General features: G+C 49.4%; 1 protein-coding gene across 2 annotated transcripts in view; it reads left to right on the top strand.

Moving 5' to 3' along the window:
• The window catches only part of CLMN (calmin), a 134,375-nt gene that overhangs the window by 29,773 nt on the left and 84,228 nt on the right, over positions 1–20,374 (top strand). The window contains exon 1 of one of the 2 annotated variants that reach the window (XM_023546539.2): positions 7,534–12,159. The exons of the other annotated variant lie outside the window; for it this stretch is intronic. Within the exon in view, the coding sequence (XP_023402307.2) occupies positions 12,135–12,159 (25 nt within the window). The 5' untranslated portion in view covers positions 7,534–12,134. Of the gene's footprint in view, positions 1–7,533; positions 12,160–20,374 lie in introns of those variants that run through there. 2 annotated transcript variants of the gene reach the window in all.

Raw genomic sequence — 20,374 nt, 5'->3', positions numbered from 1 at the left:
AATAACATGCAGCAAACAGATGGGTCTCTAACGTGCTGTGCTGAGTGAAGGAAGCCAGATTCTACCAGCTCCGCAGACTACGATTCCACTTGTATGCGATTCAGGAAAAGGCAAGATTATCAAGCAAAACATGGGTCCATGGTTGCAGAAGCTTGGAGAAGGGAAGGGGCTGGCTACAAAGGGCACAAAGGAAATTTTTAGGGTGATGGAATATTCTAGATCTTGATTGTGGCAGTGGTTACATGACTGTTTGTCAACATTCACAGAAATGTTCACAGAAAAGGGTGAATTTTATTGTGTGTACAATTATGCTACGATGAAGCTGACTTTTAAAAGAGAGAGAGACTCCTAACAAGCTGGGAATCTCCTTATCACCATCTCTTCATGATGCTGTTGTGTTGGTGTGAACAGGGCTGCACAAAAGTGGCCTTTTTTGATCTAGCGACAAATGATGTGATCATTTTTCTAAACCGATCTTTGAAATCCCTTCCTCATAAAAACCACAGGAGCCCCACTGAGCACCAAGCAAGCGTCGATTTACCTTGTAAATGAGCCTTTACAGACTTCTTTCGAGCCTAGTAAAGTGACACCTGCAGGGGGGGAGTCGGATGGCCATCCCTTGTCTCCAGGCCCTAGCAGGCAGCAAGCCCAGAATGCTCTCTGGGAGCAGATTGGCTGGATTTCTTTGTCTTTCTCAGCCTCCTAGAGAGTGTGTTCTTTCTCCACCACTAATGGGAAGATGAGATTCAAGAGCACAGGCCCTGGAGTCAGACAGTCCTGGGGTCACTCTAGATCAGTCTGGATTAAATTTGGCTGCAAGTTGCAGAACACCCCCAAATAATATTGTCGTAGACAGAAATGTATTTCTGCCTCACGTCAAAGTCTGGAGCCGGGTAGCCCAAAGCTGATATGGCAGCTGTGTGCCGCACAATTCGCAGGGACCCAGGCTCCTTCCAGGTCATTGTATTGCCATCCCTCAGGTGTAGCTCTTGACCTCAGGGCCCAAAATAACTGCTAGTGCTCCAGCCATTACATCAGCATTTCAAGCAGCAGGATGGAAGAAGGGACAATAAAGAAGGGACAGAGAGTGCATACTAGCCCTCTTTTAATGGAGATTTCAGTAAAGCACCTCATGGCATTTCTGCTTACATCTCATTGACCACCACGTAGTCACATGGTTGCACTAACTGCAAGGGAGGCTGGGAAATAGTCTGTAGTACTCACCCAAGAACAAAGGGTTCTGTTTCTATAAAGGAAAAGAAAGAATGTATATTTGCTGCCTGAAACATCCTGCTCCTGCCTCCCCATCTCCTAACTTTTCCTTCAGGAGGCATCAGTGGCCCCATGTAACATATCTGCCCAGCCCACCATGACTGGCACACAGCTCTGGCACTGGACAAAGTCGGGGATCTGCAGCACACTGGGGTGATGAGGGCAGGCCCTGACCCACACTGCCTAGGCTCCACTCCCAGTCTACCTATCCCTGGCTATAGGATCGTGGACAAGTCCCTTACCCTCTCAGTGTGTCAGATTCCCATGAGACGGAGACAACAGTGGCATCCTTCTAGAGCAAAGAAAGGCACTTAGCTCAAGGCCTCTGCAGAGTGAGCTGGGTTGTCGAGCGCAGCTCTGTGGTGTGGGCCTAGCACACAGTCACCCACTGAGTAAATACAGGTTGGATGACTGGCTCTGAGGCATCTTCAAAATCTGTCCTCTCTTAATGGTGTTCTCCCAAGTGCCCACTCAGCTGGGACATTAATAACCAGAGACCATTGACAGAGAACATGGTAGGACTAATAAAAATGGTTCCTGTGCATTGAATGCCCCAGGAATTATATACACATTATCTCATTTATTTCCATAACAAGCAGGGAGGAAGGAGTTATTGTGCCCATTTTACAGATGGGAAAACTAAGACCTAAAAAGATAGAGACTGGTCCAGAGCCCCACAGCGAAAACATGGCAGAATTGGGAGTTGTGGCAGTGACTCTTGGCTGACCCCCTCCCAGAGTAGTACTGCCCCATAGGGTTTCCAAAGAGTGGCTGGTGGATTCGAACTGCTGACCTCTTGGTTAGCAGCCATAGCTTGCTATAGCCCTTAACCACTGCGCCACCATTTACCACTGGAATTGTTGATTTTCGAAGTAATTTCTGCACTTGTGTCATTAGTAGTGAGTAAATAATCGAAGTCTGGATATTATAAGTGCATGGAAGAAAATGAAGACAGGTGAAGCGATATAGAGTGACAGGTGGGGGGCAGTGTAGGAGTCAGATTACTGGCCCCCAAGATGCCCATGTTCTGATCCTCAGAAGCTGTGAATACATTGCCATACCTGGAAAAGGGACTTTGAAGACCCGGTTAGGGATCCTGAGATAGGGAGGTTATTCTAGCCGCTCTGGGTGGGCCCAATGCAATCACAGCGTCCTTCTAAGCAAGGAGGGAGGAAGCAGATAAGTCACAGTGGTGGAGCTTGAGAAAGACTCCACTGGCCATTGCTGGCTTTGAAGATAGAGGAAGGGGGCCACGAGACAAGGAATGCGAGTGGCGACCAGGAGAAACTGGGTAGGGAAGGAAATGGATTCTTGCCTGGAGCCTCCAGAAGGAACACAGCCTGGCTGGCACCCTGATTTTAGCCCAGTGAGACCCATTTCAGACGTCAGACCCCCAGAGCTGTAAAATAATCAATGTTTGTTGTTTCAAGTCACCAAATCTGTGATAATTTGTTAGCAGCAGCAATAGGAAATAAATATAGGAAGCCATTTGTGGTCGGGGAAGCCTCTCTGAGGCGAATGATGAGAAGTAGCACACTTGCAAGCAGTGAAAAGAACTTTGGGCAGCGGAGACAGCAAGTGCAAAGGTCCTGAGGTGGGTCTGAGCTTGACTTGGTTGTGAGTCATTCCTCTGTCACTGGCCAGCTGTCACTCCAAGTGATCTGGGCCTTTGGTCAACATCTGAACACTGTCCTTTTCCCCATCAGGCTTCTCCCACCTCCTCGTGTTTGTCCATATTTTTCTCTTTGCTCAGAGTGCTCTTTGAGCCCAGTGAACTCCTATGCATCCGAAGAGGCCCAGCTCAATGTCCCTTTCTCAGGGAGGCCTCTCCTGACACTACCCTTGGCCAACTAACATGTTCCCCCTTGCTATTCTCACAGTCACTTGTGTATGTATCTATTGCCTCTGCTGGGCTCCTTCCCAGGAGTAAAGATTGTCTCTTCCCGCGTCTCTATCTTTAGCACTTGGCACAATGCCTGGCATGCAGGAAGTGAAATCTTTGAGTGAATGGCAGCTCTGACCTCAAAACGAGTTGTTCTGAAGCCCCCTGCTTACCGTTTCCAGGTACCAACCTCTTTACTAACTCCTAACTAACCAGCTTGTGCAGTCCCTAGGTGGCACAAACGGTTAACATTCTCCACTGCTGACTGAAAGATTAGAGGTTTGAGTTTACCCAGAGGTGCCTCGGAAGAAAGGCCTGGCAATTCTGAAAATCAGCCATTGAAAACCCAATGCAGCGGAGTTCTGCTCTGACACACACAGGGCCGCTGTGAGTTGAAGTTGGCTCAACAGCAGCTGGTTAGCTTGTAAGCACCACAGCCTGAACACATTTTCCCCAGGGTCAGTGCCTTTCAACCTTGTAATCATGACTCAAGATGTATGGAGCTTATTGTAGGTCCTGAATCCTTCAGGATCCCTACTGGAAACTCAGAGGGGTGAATGGGGAGGGCTTGAGGTGAGGGCAGGAGCTGGGCACTGACATGGGGCAGTGATGTACCCCCGGACTAGCAGTAATAGAGCCTCTGCCACCTCCAGGCCTGGGAGGCAAGGAGCCTGGAGCTTGAGTGAGGGGCTCAGCAGGGCCGGGGCTGTAGACCTAGGCAGCCCTGCCCAAAACCACAGCTAGAGGGTGGTAGGGGGGTAGATAATCTGACCACCTCTGCCCGCCATCGTCCTGCCCCTGCTTCTCATTGGCTGAACCCAGCAAGTGCTGGAGGACCAGGGCCCGGAGATGTGGCCTGTACTGGGGTCAGCCTCCCAGGTACAAGAAAAAGTTGGGGTGGGGGGGTGTGCAGATGGGAAATAAGCAGCACAGGGGCTCACCCCCAAATCCTCTTCTCCTCACTTTAAAATAAGCCTTCTTTTCTGCAAGTTATAGGCCAGGAAGTACCTCGCCCACGGTCACGCTGCTAGGAAGGGACAGGGGAGCTGGAATGTGGACCCAGGTCTGTCTTCCACCCTACGTGGTTTTCCCACCCCATGCTTGGGTCAGCCTACTGTGAGTCCCTGGGCACTGACTGTGTGCAAGACACCCCCACCCATTCCCCCAACCCCTCTCCTTCCAGGGGTGCCCTGGGGCTTTATCGTACTCTAGAGCCTGGCTCGCGTCTCCTTCATAGCAAGGATCAGAGCCTGTAATTCTATAGTCATGCTCTCTTGGTGGGAGCAGGGACCATCTGTCTCGTTCACCTTTGTAGCCTAGTCAGGTGCCTGGCCTGAGGTACAGATAGATTGTACTGATGGATCCTCCCACTCATCTTAGATTCTTCCCAGGCCAGCAGCCCTCACCTGGCTGCTTGGGGTGGGGGAGTGTGGGGAGGCAGTTGTGTGGGGACGTGGGGCTGCCCTTTGGGGCCAGACTTCTTGCCTGCCCTCCTCCTCCTCAGTGTTCCCCGCCTGTCCTCAGTGGGAGTGTGGAGAGCACCCCGCTTCCTCAGTCTACAGCCTGCACTTGTCCCCCGGCCAGGCAATAGATGGGCCCCATCTCTGCCAGCATTCAGCACGCTTAGCCCGAGGGCTAAATGAGAGGCTTTATGCAGCCTCCTTCCTCACCACTAAGAACGATACCAGGCCTGGTTTTCCAGGGCTGCAGGCTCATCTGATAGTCTGCAGTCCCTGGTGAGGGAAGGAGGCCTAGACCCCATTCTAAGCCTCACAGGGGCAGCGGTAGCCCAGAATTTGTCATTGCCATCGATTTATTTTTTCACATCCCAAGCCAGAGGGGGCCATGTGAGGACAGCACCTCAGCTTGCTTGACCCTTCTAAACAGCCCGGGGTTTGCGCAGCGGGCTTCTGACTGCGTGTCAGGCACTCAGAGCCAGATCCCAGTCCACAGGCCGTGGGTCCAGCGAGGACAGTAGTGACCACCGGAGCCTGGTCGACTTCCCAGCAGAGCTTCAAACACACGGATGTTTATTGGATTTAAAAACAAATTAGAGAAAGCTTGGAAACTAGGAAGGAAAAGTGAATGAAATTATCTTGCAGCCCATTCATCCTGACGCAATTATTGTCACTTTTATGTTTTTGTTTCAAACGATCTCCCAGATACTTTTGTTTGTGCTTGTGGGCATGAAAGACTGTGTGCAAAATTGCCTTCTGCTTTTGCCATTCACCCACTTGTTGTTGTTGGGTGTTGTTGAGTAGATCTGACTCATAGGGACCCCATTTGACAGAGTAGAACTGCCCCGCAGGGTTTCCTGGGCTGTAACCTTTACAGGAGCAGATCACTAGGCTTTTCTCCCCTGGAGCCACTGGCTGGGCTTAAAGCACAGACCTACAGGTTAGCAGCTGAACTTACCTACTTACTTTTCCTTATGCTTGGCTGTGGCCCTATGATCACTTTCAATGGCTGTCCCGTGCTGGGCCTGCTGGGATTGAATTAACCTTTCCCCATGCCCCCTTTGGGTGTTGGTACGCTTAGAAGCCTTTATTTCTGGAAGTCTTCCTGCTCTCCCCATGCTTGTTTTTGCTATTCCGTGAATGTTTGCCTCCAGCTTTCAGCAAACCCTGGCTCCTGGGAAAGCTGGTGGTTTTTGGTGGGGGGCATGGTGCCGTGATGCCCCCCCACCACACCATCTGGGTGCGAGTATGGAAAGCAGGTGGGATCACAGGGCACCCCTGCCTCACCAGCGTGTATGCCTGGAAAGCAGGTGCAATTAGGGGGCACCCCCTGCCCCCTGAGAGTGTGCAAGTCTGAGCTCTTCTCAGGTTTTGACCTGAAGCTACTCAAAGTCAAGGGCATTGTCTTCTAGGATGGAGGCAGATCAATATGTGAGACAGTAGGGCTTTCACTTACACCACCCGGACGGCCAAGGAGCCTGTGACCTGAGATGCAGGGGGTGTCCCCGGAGGGCGGATTGCTTCTCATCACTGGTCTTTGCTTCTCTTGTTTTTATTTGAAACCATTCCAGGGGAGGTTATGGGATCTCTGGAGGCTTTTAAAAATAGCGTGGCTCCTGGTCTTCAAAGTAGTGCACATCCGCTGTGTGAGAGATGGAAAATACCAAAAATATAAAGAGGGAAATAAAAACCACTCCGCACGGCACCCCACAGAAATGGCCGCCGTTCACGTTCTGGTGCGTTTGCCTCCCAGGCGTGCTCCCTCTGAGTGCGTCCATGGCGTCAGTGGTGCGGCTGAGGGTGAGGGCACGCTGTCACATAGCATTCTGGGTACCTGTCCCAGTGGCACCAGCCGAGTGATCTTGAGCTGACCGTTTATCTTCTCCCTGCCTCTATTCCCTCATCTGTGAAATGGGCCTGAAAATAGGGCCTTCCTCACAGAGTGGTGGCTAAACAAGCCCATGTGAGTACAGACTGTAGTGAGTTCTCAGGAGTTTGGGCTGAGCAAGGAAAAAGATAGCAGTGTTGTACAACAAGCTATTCATTGGCACCAAAGCACAGAAGGCCCTTCAGGGGCAAAGGGTGCAGGGAGCCACCAGGACAGAGGGGGGGCTTACCCTGTCTAGGCCATCTCCCTTAGCAGCAAGTTAGGGAGTCTCGGGATCAGAGAGCTCCAAAGGGCAACAGTGGCTTGGGGTCCTTATATCAAAGGCCCCCGGGGGGTACAAATGGTTTGTGCTTGACTGATAACTGAGAGGTTGACAGTTCAAATCAACCCAGTGGTGCTGTGGAAGAAAGGCCTGGCGATTTATTTCTGTAAGGTCACAGTCACGAAAACCCTATGGAGCCCAGTTTTACTCTGAAACACAAGGGGTTGCCAAGAGTCGGAATCAACTTGATGGCAGTGGTCTTGGCTTGGGCAGTTGGGTGCAGTTTCACCGTTATGTAAAGCAGATGGGCTGTCAGTGACTAAAAATCTGCTTAAGTGGGTTATTTTTAAAACAATTGAATGTGTACTGATACGAAATTGGTTCCAGTGGGCTTTTGGGCTAACGGGCCCAGCCTGTGATGAAGAAATAAACAACCTGGACCAGTACACAAAGACCATGCAGGGCTTTTTTTAATAAAATATGTGTCAGGCCTTGAGCCTTATGCCAAGTACACAATAAGCGCTCCATAAATGCTTGCCGTTGCCATTAGCTATTTCAGTTGGTCATATGTATAATTTTGCATCCTACTTGTTTTCACTTTGCATTCAGACCAAACCAAACCCATTGCTGTCCGGTCAATTCTGACTCATAGAGGCCCTATAGGACAGAGTAGAACTGCCCTATAGGGTTTCCAAGGAGCAGCTAGTGGATTTGAACTGCCGACCTTTTGCTTAGTAGCCGAGCTCTTAGCCACTTTGCCACCAGGGCTCCCATTTTGCGTTGGGATCTCAGAATTTCCCCATGTCTTAAACGTTGGTAAACATCATTTTGGTGGCTGCGTGAGAATTCTTGGTATGATTGGTTTCAGTGCTGTTGGCCATTCCAGGTTAATCCAGTTTTGTTTTTCCATTTTTAGTACAACCTGCTGTGCTGACCTTCCTTGTACTTTCAACTGTGTCCTCATTTCTGATGGTCTATAAGGACAAAGACCTAGAAATGGAAATATGGGGTCACAGGCTGTGGGCATTTCTTTCTGAGAAATGTGTGGCCAGAAGGGTGATGTGCTTTGCGTTCATTTCCTGTCCCCCCCCCCCTTTGCAGGGTTTGCTGGGACTGGTGTCACTCCACCTGCACCAGTGTCCTGCTAGGGTTGACGTTTATTTGCGAAAGTAAAAATTCTCAGCCCTGCCCAACTGGGAGAGGCGAGGCTCTGGCTAGTGACAGGCTGCATGCAGACCCAGCTAATGAGACCGCCCTGAGAAGGGCAGGCGCTGTAGGGAAGCAGATTTGCGGGGGCGGGAATAGTCTGTTTACAGAGAGAGTCATCTCAAGGCTGCTGGGTTCCCAGTTAGCACGAGGCTGCAACAGGTGGTTTCCTGGGTGGCTAGCCAAGCCCCAAGCAGACAGGAAGCGTCACACCTGTGCTTAGCTCAGGGGTAAATGTTGTCATCAGTAACCAGGGAGACTGTTGCATCTCCATTCCTGCTCTGACCGGCTAAAGCCTTTTCCAAGGTGGCTTCTTTTTTAATTGTTCTTGTTCTTTTGAGGAGGGGGGAAGTTAAGAATTTGGCAGAAGAGCTTAGTTAGGTTGGGTCTTGATTTAAAAAAAAAAAAAAAAACCATTGCCATCTAGTCGATTCTGACTCATGGCGACCCTACACGCTTCAGAGTAGAGCTGCTCCATAGGGTTCTAAATGGCTGTAATCTTACAGATCACTAAGGCTTTTTGTCATGGTTCTGCTGGATTTGAACCACCAACCTTTAGGTTAGTCTAGCACAAACTGTTTATACCACCCAGACACCTGGCAGGTGGCTCCCTTGTTGTCTTGGAGTTAATTCCAACTCATAGTGACCCCGTAGAGTAGAACTGCCCCACAGGGTTTCCAAGGCTATAAATCTTTATAGAAGCAGCTGCCACATCTTTCTCTCACAGAATGACCGGTGGGTTCGAACTGCTGACCTTTCGGTTAGCAGCCAAGTGCTTAACCACTGTGCCACCAGGGCTCCTTGGCAGGTGGCTGGGAGAACAGAATATTAATGCCAACGAGACCATCAACAGCTAGTGTTTCAGAGAGCTCGGCTCTTTGCAAGCATCTCTACCACAAACATGCGAGCTACACGCCCTTGGTGCTCCTAGCTTCTCTGCGTTGTTATTCTCGCCCTGCTACAACTTGCTGGCCTTACACTGAACACCCACCTCCATGAGCTCTTGGACTCTGTGAGGCAACAACCTGTTTTACAGATGAGGAAACCAGGCTCAGAGAGTTTAACTTGTCCGAGGTACCTAGCTGAGAAGTGGCAGAGCCAGAATTTTACCCAGGTTTGTCCATCTCTAAGACCTGTACTTCTAACACCTGCCATATACCCCCTTCATACGCCTGATATTGGCTGAGCACCTACTGTGTGCCAGAACGCTAGGGTCGGGTGAGAATACAGAGAGCAGCCAGGCTGACGTTCAGCAGCTCACAGCATCGTAAGGGGTGTACTGGCTTCCTATGGCTGTTGTAACAAATCACCACAAATGTACTGGCTTAAGGCTTGTGATGACTTCTTGGAGTCCCTGGGTGGCGCAAATGGTCAAGCGCTTGACTATTAGCCAGAAGGTTGGCAGTTCAAACCCATCCTTGGAAGACAGGCCTGGCCATCAGCTTCTGAAATACCACAGCCTTGAAAACCCTATTCGGAAGAGACTTGAGGGTAACCAACAGCAGCAAGTGGCTTAAAACAACACAAATTTATTCTCTTACAGTTCTAAAGGTCAGAAGTCTGCAGTGAGTCTTCCAGGGCTAAAATCAAAGTGTTGGTACGGCTGTTTCATTCTGGAAGCTCTGGGGAGAGTCCGCTTCCTTGCCCTTTCCAGCCTCTAGAGGCGTCTAACAGCCCTTGGCTTGTGGTGCCTCCATCCGTCTTCAAAGCCAGCGGCGTAGCATCTTCTCTCTCAGACTCTGCTTCCCTCTGTTTCCATCACATGGCCACCTTCTCTTCTGTCTTCTCCGTCCAATCTGTCTCTGCCTCCATTTTTTTAAGGACACTTGTGAGTACATTTAGGGTCCTCCCAGGTAATCGAGGATCTTCTCCCATCTCAACATCCTTAGCTTGATCACATTTGCACAGTCCCTTTTGTCACACATTCCAGGGTTTGTTGGTGTCATCGTTGTTGGCTGCCATCGAGTCGGCCCTGACTCATGGTGACCCCCAGGCACAGGAGAACAAAAGGCTGCCCGGTCCTGCACCATCTCCATGATCGGTTGTGGATCATCAAGATTTCATTGGCTAATTTTTCAGAAGTAGACCTCTAGGCCTTTCTTCCTAGTCTGTCTTAGTCTGGAAGCTCTGCTGAAATCTCTCCACCATGGGTGACCCTGCTGGCATTTAAATACTGCTGGCGTAACTTCCAGAATCACAGCAACATGCAAGCCGCCACAGTAGGACAAACTGACAGGTAGTGGTAGGTGCTGCCTAACAGTTGGCACTCTGTCTGGCAATGCCCAAGATGAGCTCAGACTTCTCAGTGTGCCTCCTAAGACCCTTCAGCTTGGATCTGACAATCTCTTCAGCCTCATCCTTTTCTCTTAGCAGAGCCCTGTGCTCTAGCTGCTCTAGTTTCAGTTGTTCAAACATGCCTGCTCTCTTAACAGCTAGGCCTTTGCATCTTCCGTTCCCTCTGCCTAGAGTACAGCTCCCTTTCCAGCCCTACTTTCTCACTCAGGATTCTTTTTCAGCTTTCCTGAGTCTTACCTCTTTCTAGAAACCTACTCTGGTCCCCAACTTCATTAGGTGCCCTCCTTGGGCTTCTTAGCTGCCTGGACAGATGGTAGCCGTTGCCATGTTGCCCACGTTAACTCTCCGAGAGCAGGAACCCTGTGTTAGTACTTCTAAGCTCTCTGGCTCAGAATACAGGGCTGATGTGGGGGGAGGCTGCTGTAGCAGCGGGGTTGCTGTATGGGGTTTAGTGGTATGGAATAGTGCAAACAGTTTGTGCTCAACTACTTACCTAAATGTTGATAATTTGAACCCACCCAGCAGCACCACGGAAGAAAGGCCTGGCAATCTACTTTCAAAAAGATTATAGCCAAGAAACCCTATGGAGCAGTTCTACTCTGGGACACATGGGGTCATCATAAGTTGGAATCGACTCGATGGCAGCGGGTTTTAACGGAGTGGACCGGAGACCCAGGTCATCTTCCAGGCCCCACCATTCTGTAGTTGTAAAAGCTTAGACCAGTCACTCTACCTTTTGGGTCTCTTTTCTCTGCTGCAAAATGGGCATAAGACCTTCCTTAATCTGCCTTGGGGAAAGTACAGCCAGAACGCTCCTTAGAAGCGAGGGTGGAGAGACTTTGTCTCACATACTTTGGACATGTTATCAGGAGCAATCGGTCCCTGGAGAAGGACATCATGCTTGGTAAAGTAGAGGGTCAGTGAAAAAGAGGAAGACCCTCAACGAGACAGACTGACACAGTGGCTGCAACAATGGCCTCAAGCATCACAACGATTGATTGTGAGGATGGTGCGGGACCGGGCAGTGTTTCGTTCTGTTGTACGTAGGGTCGCTATGAGTTGGAACCGACTTGATGGCACCTAATAACAACAGCAAAGTCACAGAGTCATTGAAAGGCCCTGTAACTAATGGACGATGGGAAACACTTTGTAGACTGGAAGGTGATGTTGGAATGTGCCCGAGAACTTTGCTGTTCAGTAATTGATTACGGGTTGGTTGAGGAGGGTGGAGAGGGAAATGCAGAGAGCTGCTAGGAGCTCTCCATTCCCCAGAGACACAGGAGCACGGGGACAGAGGCAGGTGTGTTTGCACATGAATCATGAGCTGCAGGATCCCTTGAAAGATGCAGAACCCCAGGGCTTCCAGCTTTGTAGCCGCATGGAGGTCTGAACGAGGCTAAAGAGGTGGTTCTCAAAGTGTGGTCCCTGGTCAGCAGCATCAGCCTCCCCTGGGAACTTGGTAAAAATGCAAAGTTGAGATCCCACCCCAGACTTCCGCCTCAGACACTCCAGAGGTGGTGCCCTGCAATCTGAGTGTTAACTCTGATGTGTGCTCAAGTTTGAAAACTCTTGCACTACAGGAATGATTAGCTGCTAACCTAAAGGTCAACAATTCGAACCAACCTAGTAACTCTGTGGGAGGAAGGCCTGGTGATCTGCTTCTGTAAAGATTACAGCCAAGAAAACCCCATGGGACAGTTCTACTCTGTAATACAGGCGGTCGTCATGAGTTGAGTCATCTCGACAGCCACAGGTGCTTTGGTTTGGCACTACAGAAAGGATGACTCTTGCTCACTGCCCTCTCTCCCTTTCTGAGCAAGTGAAAACTATGGATGCACCTGCTGCCTGTTGCCAGTGCCTGGCACCCCAGAGATGCTGGGCCTCAGAGCCACACGAGGTAGGCAGGCAGGCCGAGGCAGGCCCGACACACCTGGCTTTCTGGCTTGTATGCCGACTGTGGACTGGGCTGGGAGGGCTGGGCTGGGAGGGATGGGGCCAGGAGAGGTAGGGCCGGGGAGGGGTGCTGGGAGGGACAGGGCTGGGAGGGCTGGGCTGGGGGATACTGGGCTGGGGTGACTGGGCTGGGAGCTACCTGGAGCCATTTCTGTCGACAGAGTGTTGTGGGCAGAGAGGCTGGTCTGGGTGGAGAGGTTTTTATTTATTTGTGCAGATATAGTTCAGATGGACATATCCGTAGGCTTTCCCTGGTTTGGGGTAACATCAGCTACCAGAGACACCTCCCTCTGCCTCTGAGAACTCACAGAAGAGGCCTGATGTGTCTGGAAGTTTCCACTGTCAAGGCACAGCGGCCCCCTCAGGAGGGCAGGGACGCTGGGGTGGGTGAGGGAGCAAAATGCTGCAGCCCTTGGGGTGACTTAGGAAGGGCCACTGGCCCTTTTTTTTGCTGGTTGTTCACTCACCCTCTCAAATCACAGATGCTGTTCTGGGGTGGGTGTCTGCCTACAAAGCTGTGTCCAAGCTTTCTGTGGGTCCTGTGGCAAGCAAGTACTGATCCATGGCGGGTGGTGAGTGTGATGCTGTAGTTGTTAGTTGTCAGTTGTCGTCAAGTCTATCCCACGTGTTAGAGTAGTAGTGTTTCGTAGGATTTTCTTGGCTATAATCTTTTTTGTTCATAGTTGTTGAAAGTATACACAGCAAAGCATATACCAAATGAACAGTTTCTACGTGTGCAGTTTAGTGACATTGATTCCATTCTTCAACTTGTACGAACATTCTCACCCTCCTTTTCTGAGTTATTCTTCCCCCATTAACATAAATTCACAGCCCCCTAAGCTTCCTATCTAACCTTTCGAGTTGCAGTTTTTAATTTGTTATCCCACATAGATAGTTCTGCAAAAGAGCACGATGCTCAAGGCAAACATTCTTTACTAAACAAGCGAACTTTTTGTTTGGTTTAAAGAAGACTTCAGGGAATTTTTTTGGTTTAAAGATTATCTCAGGGCAACAGTTTGGGGGGTTCATCCAGCCTCCTTGGCTCCAGAAAGTCTGCATTTCATGAGAATTTGGAATTCCATTTTGCATCCTTCTCCCTGTTTGATCAGGATTGTTCCATAGAATCTTTGATCAAAATGTTCAGTAATGATAGTTGGGCACCACCCAGTTCTTCTGGTCTCATGGCACAACTAGGCATGCATTCCATTCCCTTCTGTTATTCCTGACTTCCCTTCTTCCTCTTGGATGTGATCTTAATGGACGCAGATCACCAGGCCTTCTCTTCCATGGTACCTCTGGGTGGGTTCAAATTGCCAACCTTTTGGCTAGTAGTCAACCACAAATGATTTGTGCCACCCCGGGACCATGAGTTGGAATCAACTAGACCGCATCTGGAATGAGAGGCTAATGACCCCTGAATAATCTGCTGTGACACCTGCTGTCTCTCTTCTGGGCCTTTGTGGTTGCTGTTCCCTCTGCCTGGAGGAAGGGGAGACCCCTTGCCAGACTCCCCTTCTTCACACATTTAACCCCCATGAATTCTATGTGGATAAAATCCCACTGGTCTCTCAGGTCTCAGGCTTAGCCATCACCTCCTACGGGAAGTCCTCCTTGCACCCCTCCCCATCACTGGCTAGTGCCCTCCTCCGGCTCCACCCCCACCCCACCCACTCAGTCCCTGAGCTTGGCAAGCTCTGCTGCATCCGCTGGTGTCCTTGTCCATCTCCTACCTTGGACCAGGGGATCGTGAGGCAGGAAGTCAGAGCTTGTGGGAGTGGGGAAGGGATCCCAGAGGTGGTTGGGCGTATCTGCCTATTTTACAAGTCAGAGCACTAAAGGCTGATGGAGCCTGATGCTGAAATGGGAAGTTGGGACTCTGGAGATTGATATCGCTGCCTTTTCTGGGCCACTCGCACTGTCCTGGCCCCACCACTCACCGCCTCTCTGTGATTGGGGCAAGTGACAGTCGTTCTCAACAGTATGCTTCTGTTCGGCACAATTCAGCGAATCACACCAGCATCCTCCGACTTAAAGAATCAGGAGTGATGCCTTCAAGAGCCTTGTGGTCCAGGGCACACTGTGTGTGACACAGATGAGTAAGGGGAGAGACGTGTACCTGGCCAGTTCAGTATACTATGAAAGGTGTGGAGGCGGTAGAAGGTTTATTTTCTAACTTATTATGGACAATATCAAGCATACAGATGTGGAGAGAACAGCAGAAAGAACGCCCACATCCCCATCACTCAGCTCCAGAATTTTCAGCTCACCATGAATCTTGCTTCGTTGATAGGTCTTCACCCATTTTTCCTACCTCACTGTCCAGGGCTGTTTTGAAATAAATTCGAGACATGGTACTATTTTTTTTTTTTTATTAACTTTTATTGAGCTTTAAGTGAACGTTTACAAATCAAGTCAGTCTGTCACATATAAGTTTATATACACCTTACTCCGTTCTCCCACTTGCTTTCCCCCTAACGAGTCAGCCCTTCCAGTCTCTCCTTTCGTGACAATTTTGCCAGCTTCCAACTCTCTCTATCCTCCCATCCCCCCTCCAGACAGGAGATGCCAACACAGTCTCAAGTGTCCACCTGATATCATTAGCTCACTTTTCATCAGCATCTCTCTCCTACCCTCTGTCCAGTCCCTTTCATGTCTGCTGAGTTGTCTTTGGCGATGGTTCCTGTCCTGTGCCAACAGAAGGTCTGGGGACCATGACCGCCGGGATTCCTCTAGTCACAGTCAGACCATTAAGTATGGTCTTTTTATGAGAATTTGGGGTCTGCATCCCACTGATCTCCTGCTCCCTCAGGGGTTCTCTATTGTGCTCCCTGTCAGGGCAGTCATTGCTTGTGGCCGGGCACCAACTAGTTCTTCTGGTCTCAGGATGATGTAGGTCTCTGGTTCATGTGGCCCTTTCTGTCTCTTGGGCTCTTAGTTATCGTGTGACCTTGGTGTTCTTCATTTTCCTTTGCTCCAGGTGGATTGAGACCAATTGGTGCATCTTAGATGGCAGCTTGTTAGCATTTAAGACCCCAGACGCCACATTTCAAAGTGGGATGCAGAATGTTTTCATAATAGAATTATTTTGCCAATTGACTTAGAAGTCCCCTTAAACCAACATGGTACTATTTTATCCATAAATAGTTCAGGATGTTTCTCTAAGAAGATAGGGACACTTTCAAAAGTCTGACCACAATACCATGATCACACCTAAAACAATAAACAATAATTCCTTGATATCATCAAATAGCCAGAGGAAGAAGTTTTTCATGCTGGCATTTGAAGTCTGAGCTTGCCTGCCTCATCTCCATTCTCTTCCTTTTCCCTCCACGGATCAGAGATATTGTATAGACTTCATTGTGTGGTTCCACATGGATCAGTTGTTAGTGGCTGCCTAGAGTGCTCAGTGCAGAAGGATTTTGAGGCCAAGTCTGAGATCAGTGGGAAAGCGTGCCATGATTGATTGGTGATGTCTGCCAAGGGCACAGGTGGAGGGTATGGCAGCACCACAGAGCCTATACCTCAGCTTCATATCCCAGAAGTTCTCTTTGCCTCTATAACCAAGAATTCAGCCCCCTGTTCGCTCTCTCTGACATTTCACCTCCACCCTCCTGCCCATCCCAGATCTCTCTCTTCAATACCCAGCTCAAGTGTCTTCTATTCTGAAAGACGTTCTCAGATGCTGTAGTCATAATTAGTTTTCTCTTCTGTCATACTTCTTGGATGTTTTTATCACTACCCTTGTTGAGGTTGTCATTGTCTCCAGAGAAGGAGGACACGTTGGACAGCTCAGCCAGTGTTTCCCGAACACGTGTATCAATAGCAGGGACAGTGCTGTGCAGGTTCTCTAGAGGAGCTGGCAGCATTCAGACATGGGCTCAGACTCACACATACACCTTTGAACTTTATGCCCTCTTTTCCTGAGAATTTGATGTCTTAAAGGAGTGATTCTAATATCCTTTGGGAATGGGTGGGTTAGGGTTTCATTTTTCCTGTTCAAAATCAAACCCCAAAAGCCACGGCATTGTGCAATAGAAAACAAGACTCGGGCTACAGCCCGGAGACCAGGTCCAGCCCTGCCTCTGCTCTGTGACCACTACTCCATCCCCTACCCTCTGTTTCTTCCTCTGTACAGGTCAGGGATGGGCTCCGTGGTCTGTGAGCCCTCGGCCAGCTCTTGCATTTGACACATGTCTACTTTTGCTCCTGCAGTGAATGGGCTGGTCCTGTTGAAGCAAGGTCTTTAAGCAAGGTGGAAGCAGATAGTTTGTTAGAAATCAGCACCGTTCTTCCCATCAGGACCCTATCCTGGTCCCCTGTACGGTTCAGCTGCCCGTTGATCAGAAGTAATATAAAAAAGCTTCTGGGGGGAGGCAGGAAGTGCCTTGAAAATTATGTCCCCTCTTCATGTGCTACCAGTGATGTTCTTAAAAAATAAATGTGACTTGGCCACTTCCCAGTTCAAAAATATTTCAGGGTCCCCTACAAGTCTGAATCTTATTAAAAAAAAAAAAAAGGAATATTCAAGATCTGGTGTTTGCCTTCTGCCCCATCCTCTGTGCCTGTGAAGTCAAACTGATAATGCTTTTTGCACATGCTGTTCCCAGGGCATTCTGTTCTCCAGCAACTGTACCTGGAGAACTCCTACTCATCCTTCAGAACCCATTCAGACATTCTCACCTTCTTATGCAGCTGATGCTCTAAAGAAAATTCCTGACCATGCCCAGGGATACATGGCCAAGTCCAGTAGGTGTGTCCCACAGCAGATGAAGATGAGACTATTCTCTGGTGAATTGGGGAATGCTGGAGCCCACCCCACCCCTTCCTCCTCTCCCTGCATCTGTCAGCATTGGAGCAGCCCATGTTAGTGCCAGACAACAGAGTGTTGTCACAAAGGGTCATCTGTGGTTGGAAGTCGGAATTTCCATACGTGAATAGAAAGATTTCAGCCAAGCATGGACCTGAATGGGACAGTCTTAATGTCAAGCCAGGAAATGGTGTCATGGTGGGTTAGGAGACACCCCGGGATATTTCCCAGTGATAGACGTGTTTCTGCTCATCCTTCAGGACCCAGTTCATATGTTCTCACCTCCTTGTGCAGCTGATGGTTGGAAGAAAATGACTGACCGTGACCAAGCTTACTCTCCGCCTGTAGTGGGTTGCACGTGTGTGTAAGCAGGAAGTCCCTCCCCCCTTATCTCCCTGGGCCCTGAATGGAGCATTTCTAATCAGGGAGCCCCTTGACCTTGGCAAGGCTGAGGGGTGCCTACACCAGAAGGTTTCCTACTTACACTGACAGTTTCTGACTGACCTGGAAGAGCACCTGTTCATTCTTTAAAGTTCCGCTCAGGTAGACGTTACCTCCTTCCAGAACTTTCCTTGATTCCTCCAAGACTGGGTTAGGAGCTTATCAGCACCACCATGTAGCTCGGGGCTCACTCCCCTCTAGACCATGAGTCCCTGGAGGGTAGGACAGTTTACTTCCATCTTCTTATGCATTAGTGCTGTGCTGGGTACAGTTAGTGCTGTACTGGGTACAGTTAGTGCTGTGCTGGGTACACTTAGTGCAAGGAGTTTGATGAATAAGTGAATACATCACACTCGCTGATAATTCTGGATGGAGGGCGACCTGCCCAATTCTCCCCGCAGCCCGACTCTCTGTGCTTTGCCTCATCTTCCCATTTCATGTTCCCATCCCTGCTCCTCTTTGCCTCTTGACTAACCTGCTGCCTTTAGGCACGCCCTGAACTGGTATACTGAAGTGCAGTTGTCTATTTGAAAGCTCAGAAGGGAAGCCATTGAGTTCATAAAGACTTCCATGGAAAAGAGTTGGGATCGTCAAGAGATAAGCTGATCTGGACCGTGTGTGACTTGGACCAGCCCTGTCTTGGTGACACTGCACAAGTGGTGTGCAGTTCTGGGATTGATTCAAAGGGTCAGGGGTGGGACAGGAACCTGTACCTCGGTCCTCGGTGCCTGACAGTGCTCATATCACCAGAATGTAAGTGCATCAGAAATTTGACGCCTAAGCTTGGTTTTCCTTCTTCAACCTGGCCCCGAGCCCATCTTTAAGATACCCATGGTGGCATGGGAGGTGGGGACAGTTTCTGGGAACCTGGCTAAGGCTTCTGGGTATACACAAACTGCAGTTTATTCTGAAAAGCACCTGGAGATGGCTTGTCCCCAAAACCCAGCCTCTGATACAAGGCCTTGCTTAGTGGGGCCGATGAGGAAGATCGCAACAGCAGGGACATCCTGAAGGAAAGAAGCCCCTCCCCACCTTTGTGTCTCCATGTTCATGGCCCCGGAGAGTACAAGCTTAAGAGAACTCCCCCCTCCCCCCGTCAGGAGATGTTGACGAAATCGATCCCCTCAAACTTTTTGTTAGAGTTCCTGTGTTTGTTTTAAAAATCCTAATAATTGTAATAAATGTTTTATTATGGAATATTTTAAACATTTACAAAAGTAGAGACAATAGGACAATGACACGCCCCCTCTGCATACCTCTCCCAGCTACAGTAATGACCACAGCCATTCTCATTCCTCAGTGCCCCTGCTCTGCCCGCCACCTGCAAATCCCAGACATCCTATGATTTTATCCACAAATATTTTAGGATGGAACTCTAAAAGATAAACACTTCTTAAACATAGCTACAATAATTAAACCTATTGCTGTTGAGTCGATTCCGACTCATAGCAACCCTATAGGACAGAGTAGAACTGCCCCATAGGGTTTCCAAGGAACGGCTGGTAGATTCGAACTGCTGACCTTTTGGTTAGCGGCCAAGCTCTTAACCACTGCACCACCAGGACTCAGTACACAATAACACATTAACATTACCAAAAAAAACCCAACTACATTAGTGCATCTGAAAAACGAACAAAAAGTTCCTGATGTCAAATAGCAACCAAAAAACCAAACCCGTTGCCATCGAGTCCAACTCATGGTGCCCCTGTGTGTTACAGAGTAGAGCTGTGGTCCATTGAATTTTCTTGGCTGTAATCTTTACAGATGCAGGTTGTCAGGCATTTCTTCCATGGTACTGCTGGGTAGGTTCAAACTGCCAACCTTTAGGTTAGTAGCAAACCGTTTGTGCCACCCAGGGACCTTCATCAAATATCACCAGTGTTCAGATTTCCCCGGTTGTCTCGTGCATGGCTTTTGGCTTTGCTGTGTGCAATTGTTTGTAAAAGTTGGGATCCACACAAGGGCTGCACATTGCATTTGGTTGGTCTGTCTGTCTCTCCAGTCTCTGAATTAGAGGGCCTTTAAAAGGAAGGTTTGGATATTCTCCAGCTCTTTACAAGGACTAAGTCCCCACCCCACCCCGCTGCCCCAGTGCCACAGCATAAGTTCCTGAAAGCCGGCTGGCACCGCCTCACTCTGCTTCTGTCTGTCCTTCTGCCTCACACGACAAGTACCTTCTCATTCGTGCATTTGTTCCATTGTGTCCAAAATGTTCTGCAGGTGTTTTATGGACTGAGCTAGATGCAGGAATAGAGAAATGAGTCTCACTGATGAGATGTTTATGAACCACCTAATAACTGCCAAATCTGTATTTGTCTCTGTGTGTACATTTGTGTGCATGTGACTGTGTGTGTGTGGGTGTGTAGTCATACAGACCTGCCACCCCTTGCTTCCTTTGGGTCTTTACTCAAGGGTCACCTTTTCAGAGAGGCTTTCCCTGGCAGTTCTGTTTAAATCAGGGTTTCTCGATCATGGCACTCTTGATATCTGAGTCAAATGATTCTCTGTTGTGGGGGCCTGTCCTGTGCATTGTGGGATGTTCAGCAGATTCCCTGGCCCTTACCCACTAGATGCCAATAGCCCCCCCTCCCCAGTTGTGACAGCTAAAACTCTCCAGGCATCACCAGATGTCCCCACATGCTCTCGGGGCAAAATCTTCCTGGTTGGAAACCATGGTTTAAATTGTAACGACCGCTTCCCACCCATCCCCACACACACTCCATTCCCTTTCCCTGCTTTAGTTCTCTCTTCAGCTCTCACCCCCATGTAAAAGAGGAGGGGTTTTACAAATCTAATTGATTGTTGGCCTCCGCATGCTAGACTGGGAGCACCAGAGGCTGGGACTTTGGTCGCTGCTGTGTCCTCAGGGCCCAGACCACTGTCCAGCCCATAGGAGGGCCCAGTGAGTGTT

Source organism: Loxodonta africana, chromosome 10, assembly GCF_030014295.1.
Source record: "Loxodonta africana isolate mLoxAfr1 chromosome 10, mLoxAfr1.hap2, whole genome shotgun sequence".
Taxonomy (NCBI): Eukaryota; Metazoa; Chordata; class Mammalia; order Proboscidea; family Elephantidae; genus Loxodonta; species Loxodonta africana.
This window is presented reverse-complemented; position numbering and strand designations above follow the sequence as displayed.